Source organism: Pristis pectinata, chromosome 2 (genome assembly GCF_009764475.1).
Source record: "Pristis pectinata isolate sPriPec2 chromosome 2, sPriPec2.1.pri, whole genome shotgun sequence".
NCBI lineage: Eukaryota > Metazoa > Chordata > Chondrichthyes > Rhinopristiformes > Pristidae > Pristis > Pristis pectinata.
The window spans coordinates 115,987,259-116,008,680 of record NC_067406.1 but is presented as its reverse complement, the minus strand read 5'-3'; the positions used below and the strand labels follow the sequence as shown (position 1 = coordinate 116,008,680).

General features: G+C 40.3%; 1 protein-coding gene across 1 annotated transcript in view; it reads left to right on the top strand.

Annotated features, from left to right (window-relative positions):
• The window catches only part of LOC127583394 (annexin A5-like), a 38,190-nt gene extending 16,768 nt beyond the window's left edge, over window positions 1–21,422 (top strand). Inside the window, exons 9-13 of the mRNA XM_052039339.1 lie at window positions 8,092–8,185; window positions 11,135–11,230; window positions 11,609–11,667; window positions 13,084–13,206; window positions 20,157–21,422. Coding sequence (XP_051895299.1) covers window positions 8,092–8,185; window positions 11,135–11,230; window positions 11,609–11,667; window positions 13,084–13,206; window positions 20,157–20,219 — 435 coding nt within the window. The 3' untranslated portion in view covers window positions 20,220–21,422. The remainder of the gene's footprint in view (window positions 1–8,091; window positions 8,186–11,134; window positions 11,231–11,608; window positions 11,668–13,083; window positions 13,207–20,156) is intronic.

The following is a 21,422-nucleotide window of genomic DNA, read 5'->3' as shown; positions in this document are numbered from 1 at the left end:
TTAATGAAGACATACTTCTCCATGCTGTAATTTAATATGAGCAATGGACCAAAAGTTAACTAATAAGGATATATCTTGCAGACGGGGGCCACGATATAACAATAGGAGTGAGCCATTTAGTGCTTTAAAGTGGTGACACAGGTAGACAGAGTGGTGAAGAAGGCGCTTGGTATGCTTGCCTTCATCAGTCTGAGAACTGAGTACAGGAGTTGGGACATCATTTGCTACTGTACAAGTTGTTGGTGAGACCACACTTGGAGTATTTTGTGCAGTTCTGGTCAGCCAGCTATAGGAAGGATGTCATAAAGCTGGGAAGTGTGCAGAAAAAATTCACAAGGATGTTGCTGAGACAGGAGAACTTAGGGATAGGCTGGGGCTTTTTCCCTGAATGGGAGGCTGAGGGTGACCTTGCAGAGGTAAAAAAATCATGATGGATATAAATAAGGTGGATGGTCATAGTCTTTTTCCCAGGGTCAGGGAGTCTAAAACTAGAAGACGTAGATTTGAGGTGAGAGGGGAAAGATTTAATAGGGACCCAAGGGGAAACTTTTTCACCCAGATGATCGTGAGTATATGGAACAAGCTGCCAGAGGAAGGTGTTGAAGTGGGTACAGTTACAATGTTTAAAGTATATTTAGACAAGTACATGGATAGAAAAGATTTGGAAGGATGTGGGCTAAACGCAGGCAAATGGGACCAGTTTGGATAGACATCTTGGTCGGCATGGACAAGTTGGGCTGAAGGGCTATTTTCCATGCTGTATGACTCTGACTATATAACGTGTTCTGGCATTCATTGAGATCATGGAGGATCAGTGTCTTAACTCTTATTTACTCATCTTGGTTCTGTAACTCTTAACAGTCTCGTCTTACAAAATATACCCACCTCAGCTTTGAAATTTTCAATTGTCCTAAGCTCAATAGGTTTTTAGGGAAAATAGTTCTGGGTTTCTACTGCCTATGAAGAGTCATTTCTAAATCACTTAAGGTCACCTAGGTCTCTAATTTTAGGGCTCATCTTTTATTTTTAGGCCTCTTCCAATGGAGGAAATAGTTTCTTTCTGTCTTCTTGATCAAATTCGTTAATCATCTAATAACATCAATAGACCATCCCATAATCCTCTATCTTCAAGGGAATATGAGACCTGTCCTCAGAATTTAACAAATTTTAACCTAACATCATTCTGGTGAATCTGTGCTCTGCCACTTCTGAGATTCATTGGTTCAAGATTTAATATAGATTCTAGAAAGTCTGTAACCAAAAATCTGTACAGCTGTAATATAATTTCAATCACTGTTTTTTCTAACACTCTTAAGATAAAGGCTAGTGATCCATTAATTCAAATTATTTTTCACCTCCTTAGTATCTTTTTGTGACTTATCCTGATCTGTAATCACCAATATTTTTGCTTATCTAATTTTCTTAATATACATTGACAGGATATGGCCTTTACTGACAAGGCCTGCACTTATTGCTATTGTGAATTGCCCTTGAAGGTGTGGTGAGCCACCTTTTAAACTATTCTTGTCCTTGTCAAGATTCTCGCATGGTACTGTTGAGTATGGAGTTTAGATGGTGCTCATGAAGGAACGCTGTGTTTCCAGGTCAGGGTACTATGTGACTTGGAAGAGAACATGCAATTGGTGGTATTCCCATGTGTTTTCCATCCTGTCCTTCCTGATACCTGAGGCGGTAGATTTAAGAGCTGCTTTTGGAGTAGACTTGACAAATTGCTGCAGTGCCCTTTGTGACTGGCAGTATGTACCACCTAGTATTCTAGTGGTGGAGTTGAATGTATGTTTATGGTGGTGGCCAACCAAGCAAGTTAGTTTGGTCTGAATGCTATTGACCTTGGTGAGTGTTATTGAAGTTACACTTATCCAACCATGTGCAGGGTTTTCCAATACTCTGCTGATTTGTGCCTTTTAGATAGTGAAGAGCTATGGAGAGTCAGGAGGTGAGTCGGTCAGCACAGAATATCAAGCTCCTGACGTGTTTTTATAATCAGCAGTTATATTAGCAGGTTCAGTTAAGTTTCTGATTAATGGTGACCCTCAGGATTTTGTTGGTGACACTCTCTGTAATGACAAAGCTGAATGTCAAGGTTAGGTGGATAGATGCTTTAGTTGAGAATGATCTAGATTTCCATATTCCTGATTTCTGTCCAAAGAGAATTTATTGTGTTACGAACTCAGTGAAAGTCCCTTTAAGATAGAGAGTGTGTGTGTGTGTGTGTGTGGGGCGTGCTTACGTCAATAGAAGATAAAGGACGTAATGATGTTGTTGAAGAAGAAGAAGGAGAGAGAGAGAGAAGGGAGAGAGACACCAGCCTGCTAGTTTTCTCTATCGATGGATGAGAAACAATAACTGTGTCTGCCACTGAAATCCATGTATGGAAGTTGGAAGTAATCCGGTGGAGTTCACTTTGTTGCTGACCTGTAGAAGGAAACAGGTATTTGTGTGTGTGGACGACCACGATTCGGATGCTTTTCGGGGTGAGGAAGTCACTACCGAGTAAACACTGGAGTGTCGTTTGGGTTCCATCGTGGAACATTTGGATTTCGTATGTACTCTCTCTCTGTTTTTCTACATCTACGTCTTCTGACAACGGTGGTTGTTGAAGAAGCCATTGCTCATGTTTCACCTTATGGCTTGCGGAACTGAACTTTAAGAACCATTCCGGAACTGGGAGTTTTGGACTTTGCCACACATACACACACACACACACACACACACACGAAGAGTTTAGTTTTGGGGTTAACGTTCGAGGTTTAACATTTTTGAATTCTAACATACTAACATTTTTACTTTTATTTTACGTATTATCATAAGTAGTGATTAATGAAATAGTTTTTAACACTGAATCATGCTCAGTGTGTTTCTTTTGTTGCTGGTTCGTGACAAAATTGGGGGCTCGTCCGGGATCCAATCCAAAGATTAACGAGTGTCGTCTGGGATCGTTCCCCAGATTGACGAGATTCGTTCGGGATTCAATCCAAAGATTTTTGAGGGAGGTCTAATAAATTCTTTTTAATTGGCTTGTGTGTGTGGAAACCAGCAGCAATGGATATTAAGGCATTTTTGGAGTCACCAACCCTACAGGGATTGGAGGTGGCGAAAAAGGATGATTTGATAAAGATTGCTACAAAGCTAAACCTTACAGAAGTAAAGCAGTCTATGAGAAAAGCAGTTATTCATAGAATGATAGTTGACTATTATTTGGAGAAGGAAGTGTTTGAGTTGAGTGAGGTAGTTGAGTTTCCTGAGAGTAAACCAGTGATTCCTGATGTGACTTTTCAACCAGTGGAGTTGGAGGATCTGGAGGAGGAAGAATTAGAACAGTTAGAAGAGTTTTCTGGGGGTGAGTCAGAGAGACGTGTTAGACAGGTGCAGATAGCAAAGATGGAGTTAGAACAAACACGACTGAAGGTCGAGTTGGAGCAAAGGAGATTAGAGGCTGAACGAGAGCAAACCCAGTTAAAGATAGAGGCCGAACGAAAGAAATTAGAGGCTGAACGAGAACAAAAGATAACTCAGATGAAGTTAGAGGCTGAACGGGAACGAGAGCTAACTCGGATGAAGTTAGAGGCTGAACGGGAACTAATTCGGTTAAAGTTCGAGGCAGAGGAGAAGGAAAAACAGAGGCAACATGAGTTAAAAATGAAGCGAAAGAGTTTGGAATCTGATTCTGATGATGGTTTTTCAGCCAGCAGGGAGGTTCGATTAGTCCCTCCTTTTGAGGAAGATCAGGTTGATCAGTATTTCCAATATTTTGAAAAGGTTGCTGTGAGTTCAAACTGGCCAAAGAAAGGATGGGCTCTTATGGTACAGAGTGTGATTAAAGGTAAAGCTCAAAAAGCTTATTCTGCTTTGTCTGCTGAGGATGCAGCTGATTATACCAAGGTAAAACAAGCTATATTGAAGGCCTATGAATTGGTACCTGAAGCTTATAGACAAAAATTTAGAGACTTGAGGAAATCTGTAGATCAGACTTATATGGAATTTGCCAATGGAAAGAGAATATGTTTTGAACGATGGTACATGGCTAAAAATGTAGATGGGGATTTTGATAAATTGAAAGAATTGATATTAGTGGAAGACTTTAAAAGATGTGTTCCAGCTGAATTAACAACATATTTAAATGAAAAGGCAGTGGAAACTTTACAAGAAACTGCTAGGTTGGCAGATGATTATGCTTTAACCCATAAATCCAAATGGGGACAACCTAAAACCTTTCAAAAGAGTTACAAGGACAATCCAGGTAAACCGGAGATTAAATTGGGAGGTAATCAAAAAGGAAAGGATGAAAAGAAGCCCGTGCTGGAGAAACCTGTTGAGTGTACTTGTTATTACTGTAAGAAACCTGGCCATGTGATACCTAATTGTGCCCTTTTGAAAAAAAGGAAGGAAGCTGTGCCTAATGCTTGCTTTCAGGCAATTAAAAATCAAAAAGGTTTAGGAGATGCTGTTAAAGATCAGTCCTTGCAAGAGGTAAAAGCGGAAAAGTTGGAGGAGGTGAGAAAGGAATTCCGTTCTTATGTGTCAGAGGGTTTTGTTTCACTGAATGATGAGTCACCCCAGGTGCCAGTGAAAATTCTTAGAGATACTGGGGCTTGTCAATCTCTCTTGCTGGACAGTGTTTTAAATTTTGGTGAAGAAAGTGACACTGGTGAGGTAAATCTAGTGCGAGGTGTTACAGATGACACCATATCTGTCCCTTTACACAGGGTGATTTTAAAGTCAAAGTTCGTAGAAGGACCAGTCGAGATAGGGATAAGACCTAGGTTGCCAGTGGAAGGAGTTTCTTTGTTATTGGGGAATGACCTTGCAGATGGAGAAATTGTTCCTGTGGTACGGTTAACGACCAAACCAAGGATTGATGAGTCTGAGAATGATCCAGATGTTTACCCATCATGTGCGGTGACTCGAGCTAGAGCTAAAGAATTAGCCAAGACAGACAGTCCGGTGCAGTCTGATGTGGTTCCTTGTGACAGTCCTAAACAGGAAGAAAATTATGATACCTTATCTGAGACTTTTCTGTCTTCACTGGAGGATCAACATCCTTATAGTGAGCCTGAATTTAAAGATTTGTCTTTGTCGAGGAAGGATTTTATGGTGGAACAGACAAAGGACCCTGAGTTGACAGAATTGAAAGAAAAAGCACTCTCATGTGAGGAGATTGAAGAAGTGCATTTGAGTCTGTTGGACCATGTCCAAAAATTTAAAACTTGGTTGGAGAGAGTCTGCCAGCTAGCAAGAGAGAATTTGAAAACTAGCCAGATAAGAATGAAGACATATTTTGATAGACGTGCTCGGCCTAGGACATTTGCAGTGAGGCAAAAGGTGTTAGTATTTTTCCCTAGCCAAAATAATCCCTTGCAATCTCGTTTTTCTGGACCCTATGTTATTGAATCTCGAGTGACTGATCTAACATATATAATCAAAACACCAGATAGACACAAGAAAACACAACTCTGTCATGTAAACATGCTAAAACCTTATTATGAGAGGGATTCAGTTGTGGCCTTGGTGGATGATGTAAAGGTTGTTTCTAGAATGCCTGATGTTGATGTTGAGGAAGGCCAATTTAGACCAAATATTGTTCCATTGAAACTAAAAAACCAAAATATCTTGGAGAACCTTGAAGCAAAGTTGGACCATTTACAAGTTTCACAAAAACAACAGATGAGAGAATTAATTTTAAAATTTAAAAATCTGTTCCCAGATGTTCCAAACAGAACATCGATAATTACCCATGATGTTGATGTTGGGGATGCAAAACCAATCAAACAACACCCATATTGAATGAATGTGGAAAAAAGTAAACTTGTTGATCAGGAAATCAAATACATGTTGGAAAATGATATTATTAGACATTCTACTTCAAATTGGAGTTCGCCCTGTGTTATTGTACCTAAACCTGATGGAACTGTTAGATTTTGCACAGATTACAGGAAAGTGAATGCTGTAACAAAGTCAGATGCTTACCCTATCCCTAGGGTGGATGATTGCATAGATAGAGTGGGAAAGGCAAAATTTCTTACAAAGATTGACCTATTAAAAGGGTACTGGGGTGTTCCATTAACAGATAGAGGAAGGGAGATTTCAGCCTTTGTAACCCCTTCTGGATTGTATGAATACAATGTTTTACCATTTGGAATGAAAAATGCTCCAGCAACATTTCAAAGAATGATTAATTCAGTGATTCATGGGTTAAAACATACAGATGCCTACATTGACGACTTAGTGACTGGGAATGATACTTGGGAAGATCACATATCTGCGTTAGAAAGGTTGTTTGAAAGACTTTCCAAGGCTAACCTTACAGTTAACTTGGCTAAAAGTGAATTTGGCCATGCCACTGTGACGTATCTTGGTTATGTTGTAGGTCAAGGCAAGCAAGCTCCTGTTCAGGCAAAAGTTCAAGCAATATCTGAGTTCCCTATTCCCACAGGTACGAGGACTGTTAGAAGATTTTTGGGAATGGTTGGATATTATCAAAAATTTTGCTGATATTGCTCTTCCCCTAACTAATCTTCTGAAGAAGGGAGTAAAGTTTGTTTGGACAGATTCTTGTCAAGAAGCATTTGAGAAGCTGAAAGCCATTTTATGCTACCATCCTGTGCTCAAAACACCTGACTTTGATTTTCATTAGCAGTAGATGCCAGTGATGAAGCTGCAGGAGCTGTGTTATTGCAGAAGGGTGACCTTGATGATATTGACCATCCTGTAGCTTACTTTTCAAAGAAATTTAATGAGCATCAAAAGAATTATTCCACCATAGAGAGAGAATTACTGTCGCTTGTTTTAGCCTTGCAACATTTCAGTGTATATGTTTGCACCGCTCAGAAACCATTGACTGTATATACAGATCATAACCCATTGGTGTTTCTGAGCCGAGTCAAAAACAAGAACAGAAGGCTGTTAAACTGGAGTTTAATTTTGCAAGAGTTTGATCTCATGATAACTCACATTAAAGGCAAAGATAATGTGATTGCTGATTGTCTTTCCCGATGTTAAATAGGAAACAAGTACCTGTACTAATCTGATAGTCTGTAGTTGTGTAGCATGATAATTATTAACATTACTAACTGTATGCGCGGTTAAATTTTTCTTGGGAAAAATTTTTTTTTAGGTGGGAGGTGTTACGGACTCAGTGAAAGTCCCTTTAAGATAGAGAGTGTGTGTGTGTGGGGCGTGCTTACGTCAATAGAAGATAAAGGATGTAATGACGTTGTTGAAGAAGAAGAAGGAGAGAGAGAAGGGAGAGAGACACCAGCCTGCTAGTTTTCTCTATCGATGGATGAGAAACAATAACTGTGTCTGCCACTGAAATCCATGTATGGAAGTTGGAAGTAATCCGGTGGAGTTCACTTTGTTGCTAACTTGTAGAAGGAAACAGGTATTTGTGTGTGTGGACGACCACGATTCGGATGCTTTTCGGGGTGAGGAAGTCACTACCGAGTAAACACTGGAGTGTCATTTGGATTCCATCGTGGAACATTTGGATTTCGTATGTACTCTCTCTCTGTTTTTCTACATCTACGTCTTATCTTCTGACAACGGTGGTGGTTGAAGAAGCCATTGCTCATGTTTCACCTTATGGCTTGCGGAACTGAACTTTAAAAACCATTCCGGAACTGGGAGTTTTGGACTTTGCCACACACAGACACACACGAAGAGTTTAGTTTTGGGGTTAACGTTCGAGGTTTAACATTTTTGAATTCTAACATACTAACATGTTTACTTTTATTTTATGTATCATCATAAGTAGTGATTAATAAAATAGTTTTTAACACTGAATCATGCTCAGTGTGTTTCTTTTGTTGCTGGTTCGTGACAATTGAACTAGATGAGTTTTTTGATAATCCAGTGTACTGGGCATTATTCAGATTATTTGAATTCCCCAGGAGTTGTGGTGGGATTTGAATTTCTTTCCCCAGATCATTGATCCAGGTCTCTGAATCTTAGTCCTATACATAATCATATTTTACTTGTATAGACAAATTTTCAGGGGGAAGGAGGGAGGAAAGTGAATTATCTCTTCCTGTGTGATATGACTCTATAACTTGTATCATCTCTATACAACAGGAACTGTTTCAAGCTGGAGAACTGAAGTGTGGTACTGATGAGTCAATGTTCCTCTCCATCATAGGGAGTAAGAGTGTTCATCATCTTCGACAAGGTTTGCATTGCTGGCTTTGCTTTCATTACTGATGTTTACTGATTATAAGTGTGATATGTCGTACAATGTTTTAAACTTTTTCATGACTTTAACAGAGTATTTGGGGGGGGGGAATGTAATTAATTTAAAACTTGTACATACTAGGATTGAGACATTTCTAGTCTTATTCTACTTTATTTCTCTCCTTCCTTCCCCTCTATTCATCATCAAAATTCTGTGCACGCTGTATTTAAGATGAGATTTGAGAAAATTAAGCAAGTGTTAACATTGCAGGCCTGGAACAAACTAGAGAAAATGTATTTCACACACTAGTGGGAGACTAAATAGTTAAGAACGTGCACTTGTGGAATACCCACCTTTGAATGGTCCAAAATATTCAACAGCCAGTGGACTGCTTCTGAAGCACAATGCGGTATGAATCTGACCTATTTCACATGATGGAAGTGTCACATTGCACAATTGATAGAGCTCTCAGTCAAGGAGACAAAACTTGGTCTGCAGAAAAAAGAAAATATTAAATCCATATCAATGTAAAAGTGATCTTTAAAATATTTTGCAGGACAACAGTTACTACTTAAATAACTAAAGCTGATTCAATACAAACCATAAGTAAGAAAATGTTCACTTTAATATTTGAAAAGAACTGTGCAATATTAATGAATTGTCTGAGGATACTTGAACGCCTTGGATGTCATTCATCCATTTCAAATGTTGGTATGTCAGGGTGAACTCATTTGTTTTCCATTTATTTGGTAAGATGTTACCTGTATTGACACCAGTCATGCAGCAGAAGTGCAGTAGGACCCAACAACAACTTCCATTTATTTGGCATCGTTAATAAAGGCAGAATTGTCCCAAGGTGCTTCACAGCAAAAAAAAAAATGATGCTAAGCCACATAATTGATATTGGGGCAGATGACCAAAAGCTTGGTTAAAGTGGAAGGTATTATGGATTGTCATTGAATTGTAGAGTCATAGAGCACAGGAAACGGACCTTTCAGTCCACCATGCTGGGCATCAAATACCAATCTATACTAATCCCATTTATCAGCACTTAGTTCATAATCCACTATGCCTTTGTGATTCAAGTGCTTGACCAAATGTTGTTGTGAGAGTGTCTGCCTCTACCATCTGCTCTGGCAGTTCTCTAGACATAGATGAGGGATTCAGCAGCAAGTAAATTGGCCAATGCCAGTTTGAAATAGGTGGCCATAGTGGCAATGAGATATGAAGCTAAACATGTATTTGGGCTCTGGGTGAGTTTCAGACAGTCGTCAGGGAGAATGATCATATTGATGGCAAATGATTGTTGTTTGTGATGTTTTTAGTGACTTTTGTGTTCCCTTTAGTTTAGTTTGAAGACATTTCTGCTCATGATAAATGATCTGACTACTTGGAGCTAGTGAACAGGCCAAGACGGATGATAGTGAGATAAAGCTAGGTGTCATCAGGATACACAGAATCCAACACTTTCTTATATGTTAAGCAGCAACATTCTGATGTGAAGTGGAGGCCTGAGGATAGATCACTGGGCTCACAAGAGGTAAGGGTGAGGGTATGGAAAGAAAAGCTATTGCTGCTGTTTTTTCTGCCTTTGACTGAATAGCTAAGAAGTGGAATCAACTGTTATCCCACTTAGCTGGATGATGGCTGAGTGGAGTTGGAGCGTTGGGCTTTGTCAAAGGCTTTGACGAGTTTGGGATGGGCAAGGAAAGATAGACTACATTTGGTACAATTGCATAAATCATTACTGACTTGACTTTAATCAGAACTGATTGGGTTTGGGGATGTAAGCTGGCAATGACCTGAGATGCAACAGTACCTAGTATGTTATGCAGCATGCAAGTGCAATTTTTGTTGAGTTATTAATGTTGCATAATAACTCAACAAAAGCTGAATGTCAAAGTTGAACAATGTTGCCTGCACATGTTGTACACAGCAAACATAGTGATTCAGTATTTGGATCTAAAACTGCTTGATTCATTTATCGAATGTGGCTGTTGCTGGTAACGCCAGCATTTATTGGATTTATTGCCCTCTTCTATTTGCCTCTGAGAAGGTCTGGTGAACTGTTTTCTTGAACTGCTGTTGTCACTGTATTGAAGATGCTCCCACATTGCTTTCAGGTAGGGTGTTCCAGGATTTGGAGCCAGAGATGATGAAGGAACAGCAGTATGATTCCAAGTGAGGATAGCGTATGAATTTGCATGGGGTACTATTTCAATCACTTGCTGCCCTTTCCCTTCTTGATGTTGGAGGTCATGGGTTTCGAAGGTGCTAATTAGCCAGTATAAAGGAACTTGTTCTGCAATATGTGTAAATCCACCTTAACCACTGAAACATCAACCATTCCTTTGCTTCCACAGATGCTGCTTGACCTGCTAAGTTCCTCCAGCAGTTTGTTTTTTTTTGCTTCAGATTCCAGCATCTGCAGCCTCTTGTGTCCCATGCCCATTTGTTCTGCACTGTTCTAATATTTTTATGAGCTGTTATGGTCCTTGGTGTGACTGTGTCTGGTAAGAATGGTTTGAGAGTGCCTAGGCTGAATTTTGCCTCAGACAAACAGTTGCTTACAAGCTAATCTAAATTTAAAGTGTCCATTCTCATGATAAAAGATTTGGTCAGGAAGTAACATCGAATTTGTTCAATTTGATTGCACTTCTTTTAATGAAAAATGTACACTTCTAGTTTTTTGAGATAGCTGAAATGCAGAATTGAATCTGGATTATATAGTAATGCTGCTTGATGAGAAACTTGGAACAATATATATTTTAAGAGCTTCTGGTTAAATGAAGTGCTCAAGAATTTAAAATCTCTTACTGGTTGCATTAAATAAAATTCAACTTGAAATTTCAGGTTTTAATTGTGTGTGCTTTCATATTCCTGAAAGAACACAGTATTCTTTAATTGATGGAGATGATGACTGTTTTAATATGTGGTCACTTTCAGTTTTTAAAGAGTACATGAAAATCTCAGGATACCAAATAGAAGAAAGCGTTTCTTCTGAGACATCTGGAAATTTAAGGAGTGCCCTGCTAGCTGTTGGTAAGAAGCAAGAGCTGATATTCTCACGCTGTAGTGCAAAGCTTTTAACACACATCAGGCCATTCAACTCCATTGACTTATGCTTAAATACAAACTACCTTCCAACATTCTTAATTCAATATATATCTCTATTCCTTTTCCTCTTGTGTTCAGCTAACTTCATTTTAAATCTTGTTTCACCATAAATGTATCCATACTGGTCACTTAAACTAATGGCCAATTGGATCAGTAAGCCATTGCTGATAATTGTTAATGGAAACCTAATTCCCTGTGTACACTAAGAGTAAATTTTTAAATTAGTTAACTTTTCTTGTACTTTTTAAAAAAAAAAGAAATATTAATAATCTGTACATAATTTATGTTTGTGTTCTATTTCAGTGAAGTGTATAAGAAGTGTTCCGGAGTATTTTGCTGAAACACTCTACAATGCCATGAAGGTTTGTTGACTGAGAAATTACTTTCACTTATTTAATCAATTTATTATTATTATTATTATTAAAGATTCTTTTCTTAATATAAAAATGACCAGGTTTGTACCCAATTCCTTGTGCTAAGTGCAAATTACTAACAATAGCTGCTTTGGAAGGAATGTATTAAAGTAATATTATGAAGACAAAAGTTTGCGAAGTTTGTAAGTATCTGATTCTTGATACAGTTGTATTATGGTTGTACCTTTCCAGTATACCAAAATGGGTCAAAACAAAAGCTGTATTTGAAGCTAATGTACACTTAATAAAAAGAATAGTGATCACTAAAAATGGGTCTGAAGGAAGAAATTGTTGTTCTATATTCCAGATATTGAATTTTGATAACTACATTAATATACACTATGCTGTAGCTCACCTTGACAATCTTACTCCTGTTTCATCCACTGAAACCCTCTTCTGAAGGAAAAGGGACTTTCTCCAGTCATTGCCTATCTTCCATGGAGGTTTCTATTGATCCCTTTGGTATATGAACTGAAGCTATGGGGCAGGGGTAGATGGCAGGACAAGCATACCCTCGGGTGACTGTAGAAGGGGAAGAAGGACTTTTGCCTGCCTTCTCTATTCCTCCAGAAGTGCACAAAGAACCAAATGCCCATCTCTGGCTCACTCCCTGAGGAAAAGTGTACCAGTGGCAAGGTTCTTAGAGTCAGTGAGTCAGATATAATTTGTGTTCTGCATGTTGTCTGAATCTATATGCCTGTGATGCTGCTGCAAGTTTTTCATTGTACCTGTACCTCAGCAGTGCTTGGGAATATGACAATAAATTCGATGTGACTTGAGATCTGTAACTTGTAGGCTGTGCTTGGACTACTTTGCCTGCAGATGGCACTGTTACCTTGTACTTTCTAATCTCTAGGCAGTGGCAACTGATCTGTTAATAATGAACTAGTTCACGGTGCAACATAGCATTTACGATGTCATTGTGTTCTCTTGATGAAGAGGGACTCTTCTTTGAAACAGACCCATCAAGTGAATGTGGGTTAGTGAGGTTTACAGGCTATCTGAAAATTCAGGGAGTGATAGACTAGACCTGTGATTCTCTGGGCACCCCTTGAGAACCCTGAACTTTGCATGTTATCACCCACGGAATGCCAACCTGTCTGCAACCATGAGAAGAGATCTCTTTTGGTCAATGCTGACATAACTCCATTATTCTCAGGCAGTCTTTGTTGCCTGCCGCATTTCAGCAGCTTTCTGCTCCTGGGGTACCAGAACTAGCCTTGTCTTAATTATTTACTTTGGTCTATAAAAAAGAAAGATTTTTTTTTATTGAGAATACTCCATAAATTATCATCACGTTGTCAGATCTGAGCTTGTTGAAAGTAGCTAAGTAGTTTTCCTTGACATATTTCCTTGTTTAAATAGGGAAGTGGCACGGATGATGATACACTTATCAGGATTATGATTTCAAGGAGTGAAGTTGACCTGTTGGATATTCGTAAGGTATTCTATGACAACTATGGACGAACTCTCCACAGTATGATCAAGGTATGACCATAAAACAGAATATGCTACCTAACAATAAAGAAAATAAATCCGTCAGTGAAGTATCTGTAAATAATTAAAGTAGTCTATGTGCAAATATGTTTAAAAAGTGAGAGGTAAGAAATTTAAAGGGGAACTTGAGGATAAGTTTCTTTTTACATAGAGTGTTTGTTATCTAGGACGCTGCTGCCAAAGGCCCTGGTGAAATTAGATACAATTACTATGTTTAAGAGGCATTAGGACAGACACAATTATACAGGCAAGGCACAGAAGGATATGGTCCTAATGCGGGCAAATGGGATTAGTGTTGATGAGCAGAAAAATCAGCATGGTCATGGTGGTGAAAATAGAATTGTCAGATAGAGGCCTAATTTAAAAAATATATACAAATGACAGTTTAAAGATATCTGAATCAAGGTGCACCCAGAATAAAGATGGAATTCAGTATTAGTTGCATCATTATCAAGAAACAAGGATGGGAGGAAGGGGTAATTCTTCTTTAGATGCAGAATAACTTGGAAATTAAAGTAGTTTGCCTGCATAACTGCAGTGACGATTCTGTAAGGTACTTAATTGATTGTGAAATGCATTAGGATGCCTTGACATGAAAGATACCAAATAATTAGAAGATGTCAGTAAAATAGCTAGCTAGAATTAACTCTTGTACATTAATTGGCATACCGTTAGTGACCAGACTCGCGGACAAGATAAAGAGGAAGTTTACATAATCTATGAGAGAGATGGGGCTGGATCTTTCCATGACAGCTGAGCCGCTCATGTTTGCTAGTGCAGGGACTTTCCAGCTGTAAGCGGCTGACACTGCCCCTGCGGCTGGGGGTAGGGAGGAGTTTGTAATTGGGAGGCCTGTCAAGACATCTCCTGATGTGATTGTGCCCCCTGCCATTTTGTAGAATATGTACAGCAAATCGTGTTGGTACTGTCTATATCACTGGTACTGGGGCCATACAAGGGTGGCTGTCCAAATGTCCAAATATAAATGCCTGTACGTACCAGCAGTAACTGCCAGTATGCCTTTGGAAGAGCTGGCCAAATAACATGAATCGACTCCACATAAACCATAGAACAGTACAGCACAAAACATGCCCTTCGGCCCACAATGTTGTGCCGACCTTTAAACCACGCCTAAGACTATCTAACCCCTTCCTCCCACATATCCCCCTATTTTAAATTCCTCCATATGCTTATTTAACAATCTCTTGAATTTGACCAACGTACCTGCCTCCACCACCACCCATGCAGCGCATTCCATGCCCCAACCACTCTCTGGGTAAAAAAACCTCCCTCTGATATCTCCCTTGAACTTCCATTCCTTTAAAGCCATGCCTTCTTGTATTGGGCATTGGTGCCCTGGGAAAGAAGCGCTGGCTGTCTGTCTATTCCTCTTAATATTTTGTATATCACTATCATGTCTCCTCTCATCCTCCTTCTCTCGAAAGAGTAAAGCCCTAGCTCCCTTAGTCTCTCCTCAATCCATACTCTCCAAACCAGGCAGCATCCTGGTAAATCTCCTCTGCACCCTTTCCAACGCTTCCACATCCTTCCTATAATGAAGTGACCAGAACTGAACACAGTACTCCAAGTGTGGTCTAACCAGAGTTTTTATAGAGCTGCATCATTACCTCGTGGCTCTTAAACTTGATACCACGACTTATGAAAGCTAATATCCCATAAGCTTTCTTAACTACCCTATCCACCTGTGAGGCAACTTTCAGTGATCTTTGTATATGAACCTCCAGATCCCTCTGCTCCTCCACACTACCCAGAATCCTGCCATTAACCTTGTACTCTGCCTTGGAGTTTGTCCTTCCAAAGTGTACCACCTCACACTTCTCCAGATTGAACTCCATCTGCCACTTCTCAGCCCAGCTCTACATCCCATCAATATCCCTCTGCAATCTTTGACAGTCCTCCACACTATCCACAACACCACTGACCTTTGTGTCGTCTGCAAACCCACCCTTCTACCCTCTCATCCAAGTCATTAATAAATATCACGAAAAGTAGAGGTCCCAGAACCGATCCTTGTGGGACACCGCTAGTCACAACCTTCCAATCTGAATGCACTCCTTCCACCACAACCTTCTGCTTTCTACAGGCAAGCCCATTTTGAATCCATGTGGCCAAGCGTCACTGGATCCCATGCCCTTCTGAAGAAGCCTACCATATGGAACCTTGTCAAACACCTTACTAAAATCCATGTAGACCACATCTACTGCACTGTCCTCATCAATCTGCCTAGTCACCTCCTCAAAGAATCCTATCGTGCTTGTGAGACATGATCTTCCCTTTACAAAGCCATGCTGGCTGTCCCTCATCAGTCCATGATTCTCTAAATGCTCATAGATCCTATCTCTAAGAATCCTTTCCAACAGCTTGCCCACCACAGATCCTAGCCAATGGTTCAGCAATCTCCTCCCTCGCCTCACGGAGCAGCCTGGGGAATATTCTGTCAGGCCCTGGGGACTTAGCTGTCCTTATCTTCAGTGTCATCAAGGCCCCTCTCCTTGGTGAATATTGAAGAGAAGTATTCATTAAGAACCTCACCCACAGCTTCTAGGCACATCTTCCCACCTTTGTCTCTAATCGGTTCTACCTTTACTCTCGTCATCCTTCTGCTCTTCACATAAGTGAGAAAAGCCTTGGGATTTTCCTTAACCCTACTCACCAAGGCCTTTTCATGTCCCCTTCTTGCTCTCCTCAGCCCCTTAAGTTCCTTCCTTGCTACCCTATATTCCTCATGAGCCCTATCTGATCCTTGCTGCCTACACCTTATGTATGCTGTTTTCTTCCTCCTAACTAGTTGTTTCACCTCTCTTGTCATCCATGGTTCTTTCACCCTGCCATTCTTTCTCTGCCTCACCGGGACAAATTTATCCCTAACATCCTGCAAGAGATCCCTGAACAACGACCACATCCCCACAGTACATTTCCCTTCATCCCAATTTACTCTCGCAAGTTCTAGCCTTATAGCCTCATAATTTGCCCTTCCCCAGTTAAATATCTTCCTGTCCTCTCTGCTCCTATCCTTGTCCATGACAATGCTAAAGGTTAGGGAGCGGTGGTCACTGTCCCCTAAATGCTCACCCACTGAGAGGTCTGTCACCTGACCCGGTTCATTACCTAATACTAGATCTAATATGGCATTCCCTCTAGTTGGCCTGTCAACATACTGTGACAGGAATCCATCCTGGACACACTTAACAAACTCTGCCCCGTCTAAACCTTTGGCACTAAGCAGGTACCAACCAATATTTGGGAAGTTGAAGTCTCCCATGATAACAACCCTGTTATTCTTTTACCGTTCCAAAATCTGCCTCACAATCTGCTCCTCAGTATCCCTGCTGCTACATGGGGGCCTATACTCCCAGCAGAGTGACTGCTCATTTCTTGTTCCTAACTTCCACCCATACTGACTCCAGAGAGGACCCTTCTACATTATCCTCCCTTTCTGCAGCTGTAATAATATCCCTGACCAGTAATGCCACTCCTCCTCCTCTTCTCCACCACCCCACCCCCCCCCCCATCCCTTTCAAAACACTGAAATCCAGGAATATTCAATATCCATTCCTACCCTGGTGACAGCCAAGTCTCTGCAAGAGCCACAATATCGTCGTCCCATGTACTTATCCAAGCTCTCAGTTCATCACCCTTATTCCTGATACTACTTGCATTTAAGTAAATGGACCTTAGCCCATCCACTTGTATACCCTATACTCTGCTTCTTCCTCAAAGCCTCTCTACATGTTAGATCTGACTTTGCCCCATGCACTTCTTCCTCTGACCTACCCCTCTGGTTCCCATCCCCCTCACAAACTAGTTTAAACCCTCCGAAACCACACTAGCAAACCTGCCTGCAAGGATATTGGTCCCCCTCGGGTTCAGGTGTAACCCATCCACTCTGTACAGGTCCTACCTTCCCCAGAAGAGATCCCAATGATCCAAAAATCTAAAACCTTCCCTCCTGCACCAACTCCTCAGCCACACATTCATCTGCCATCTCCTCCTATTCTTACCTTCACTATCGCGTGGCACTGGCTGCAATCCTGAGATTGCTACCCTTGAGGTCCTGTTCTTCAGCCGTCTGCCTAGCTCCCTAACCTCACTTTTCAGGACCTCATCCCTCTTCCTACCTATGTCATTGGTACCAACATGTACCATGACTTCTGGCTGTTCTCCCTCCCGCTCAAGAATGCTGTGGACCCGAGCAGAGACATCCTGGACCCTGGCACCTGGTAGGCAACATACCATCTGGGATTTGTGCTCACTTCCACAGAACCTCCTGTCTGTTTCTCTGACTATTGAGTCCCCTATCACTATTGCCCTCCTGTTCTCCTCCCTTCCCTTCTGAGCAGCAGGACCAGTCCCAGTGCCAGAGACCTGGCTACTGCCACTTGATCAATGTAGGTCATCCCCCTCAACAGCATCCAAAGTGCTGTTACTGAGGGGAACAGCCTCCAGGGTCGTCTGCACTGTCTGCCTGTTGCGTTTCTTTTTCTTTTTCTTTTTCTCTCCCCTGACAGTCACCCTTCTATCTGCGTCCTGGACCCTAGAAGTACCTGCTCTAAGGGGGGGGGGGGGGTGAGCTGTCTCCCAATGCACAGCATCTACATAACTATCTCCCTCCCTGATGCTTTGCAGTGTTTGAAGCTGCGACTCCAGCTCATCAACTCTGAGCCGAAGTTCCTCCAGCCTCCAGCACTATTGCAGATGTGGTCACCGTGCACCACAGCAGGGTCCACTAGCTCCCACATCATGCAGCTGCAGTACATCACCATGTCCTCCATCTGAACTATTCTTTCCCTACCTAGTTTTATTCTACTTAAAATTTATAACAATAGCAGTTAAACCTTACCTTTACTCACCCACCTCGCCCTGTTACCGCCTAAGCCTGTTTGGCATGCTAGATTTATTTATTTGATCCAATGTGTCAGGTACCCAAGCAGGGCTGACATTTATTGTGAGCTCCTTGAATAGAGGCAGGGTAGCAGTCATTATTTTAATGCTGGATCTTTGAGAACTATATACTGCATTTTCAACTGATCTGACTATGAAAAGACAAATTGCAAAGGGAAAATAAGCTGAATGATAGATTCTACAGGCATCTTAGTTGAGGGAAAAGTGGAACAAGTTTTTCTCATTGTTGAATATGCAGGTTATAGTTTGCTGTAGTGGATAAATAGAACAATTTTGTATGTAAAGTTTTGTAGTATGAGAGAGGAGATGGCAGACTTTAGTAGGATGTACAAAAACAACTGAGATATTAAGGTGCAAAAAGACGCTGGAGGTTTGAATAAGAGCAGCAAAGCAAAATTCTCAAGCAATGTGCCTGTAATGATTTGCCAGGGAGCCATTGGTGCAGAGTATTAAGAATGTTCAAAATCAACTTTTGTTTGGCTTGTATAAACTGGGGCCAGCTTAAGCACTGAATAACTTTTTCAGGACCTTGGTTTCTCTACATTTCCTACTTGCTCTCAACTCAAACTGCAAAACAAATACTTTGCCTTTTTAGAAATGTATTTATACTTCCATTTCGTACAGTTTGAGACTCCTGTTTCTACATTTTCAAATGCCAATGGGAGGATCCAACCACGTGAAACAGCTAGGGTTCTATTTGCTAAACAGCAGAATCTGCATGCTGTAGCCATAAGTAACCAATGCCACAGTGAATGGTTCAGATTAAAGATATGTAATTTGGGTGCATGCAGTTATAAACTGTGATGGGCAATTTGTCACTTAAAAGGGGGCACTCTAAACATGCCCTGCCTCAATGATGGAAGGTCCCAGCATATAATTAATATCAGGCATCTACAGCTTAGAATCTTTGAAGTTCCATGGCCAGTCGTTCTTCAGCCAGTTTAATTACCTTGCATGTGGTTCTAAAAGATGCCTGAATATACTGGATCTTGAAAAGTCTTGGATCTGCCACTGAAGATTTACACTCCAGAACTAGGCGTGCCTCTGACCTAGGCTATCCTAGTGTAGCGTCTACCCAACAATATGGAAAGTTCAGCCCAGTTCATTCATGCCAACCAAGTTGCCTACCTGAGCTAGTTCCATTTGCCTGTGTTTGGCTCATGTCCCTCTAACCCTTTCTGTCCACCTCTCTAAACATCTTTTAAACTTTGTAACTGTGCCTGCAGTTGCGGGTATAATTACCATCTTGGGGGTAATTAGAGATGAGGAGTAAGCATTGGCTCTGGAATCCACACCCACATCCTAGGCACAAATAAAAAAAAATTAAAATGTGGACAAAACTGATTTGAATTCCTCAGATGCATCCTTTAAATCTAAAGTTTGTGTCAAAGCTGCACCTGATTTTCATGGTTTCTTCCTGCATCTGCTTAAATAAGCTTTTCCTAAGATGTCCTTAAACTCATTCCTATTAAAAGCTGTTAAATAATAGCAAATGTTAGGGAAAAGTCAAACAATCAAAGAATCACCTGACACACAGGTCCATTCTGTTTGTCAAAGGTTTATGTTTTACACCAGTGGAAGAGAGCTGCTGAATGTCTCGGCAACTTCTCCACTTAACAAAGAAAATGATGCACTGACATTTTTTTTTCCTCCCACCTAGCTGGTTACTGAATTGATTACAAACCTATCCAACCAAGTTAACAATGAGGCATCATATGTCTATTTGATCAGTTTATGGACAGCTCTAAGCTGTTCCGTGATACTTACCAGACACCTTACCAACTATTCTTGGCCTTGGACAATGAGTTCTCTGAATCTGCAGTAACCATTGTTCTCCATTTTATGAGATGATATGTGGCTATGTGTAGCTGCCTTTGCCGTGGTCTAGTCTAACGCAAGCTATTTTTGATTGTTGCCAGAGGAAAATTTATCCTCAACCCAGACTGGATGAATTGTTTTCTGAACACAGGATCTCAATTTGCATGGATAACTGTTAACAAATTCCTTTTATTTTGTAGAGTGACACTTCAGGTGATTACAGAAATGTCCTCCTAAGCATCTGTGGTGGTGAAGATAATTAAAATTCTTTTTGAAGTAATACATTCCATCGACAGTATTAATGCTTTGTCCTGTTAATTGCTTATCCAAATACAATTGTAGTGCAAATACTTTAATGAATTATAGCTTGCAAAGCATGTTAAAATGTATATAATCTCAAAGTTCCTAAAAAAAAATGCTTTATTGGATTTTTGCAGCAAGAATATTGCAAATAAGTTTAAGCTGAATCCAGTAATTAATACAGTAACTAATTTAAAAACCTTTTTATTGTTTGTAATAGTATTTCTGTGAAATGAAATTGATAGCTATCAAGTTGCTCTAAGTGCCTTTTAAGGCAAATAAGTTCCAATGTGAGGTGGGGAATTGCTACATATTATTAGACTAGTAATCCAGAGACATGAATTCACATCCCAGTTTCAATTTGATCAACAATAAAAAGGCAATAAATCTACCAGATTTGTATTAAAATTCATCTGGTTTATTATTATCCTTTTGTGGAAGGAAATTTGCCATCGTTATCTGTCTGGCCTACAATGACTCCAGACATGCAGCAATGTGGTTAATCCTTACCTGACCTAGCAATGGGCAAGGAAGCCCATTCAGTTCTGGAGAAAGTAGGAATAGGCAATAATTCTGGCCTTGCCACCAATGCCCAAGTCCAATTTATAGAGATTTTTCATTGCACTCTCTCTGGGAAGATGGGGATTTCATTGCGCACATTGAGTTATGGAGATTAGTTAGTATTCAGTACTAAGCCAGCTTTTTTCTGTACGAGCAATGGACCAAGATGTGTTTTTTGTTTGTTTTACAAAAAAAAATTCTATTGTATGTGTTTGCATCTGGAAGGCCATTGGATAATATTTCTATTAGGGGTTGCTATGAGGATCACTGCATAAATGGGTGGTTGGATCATTGAGGGAAGTTGTTGATTTATGTAAAATCATTGATGATGACGTCAGTCTTAATTGGTAATGTACAAGGAACCCTTTGTTTTACTGGGAACATTTCAAAGCTTCTAACTAATAGTTCATATGCTACTGCATTGTTTCAATTAATGTTTAAGGGATTAATACATCATAAGAGATGTCTTAATCCCTTAGTTATTACAGTTTATCATTATAATTGTGTTTACACAGCTGAATCAAGCTATTGCCATAAAAGAACAGCTTATGTCTACCTATTGCTTTTACTATACAATGTAAATCTAACAAATAAATCATTGGAAA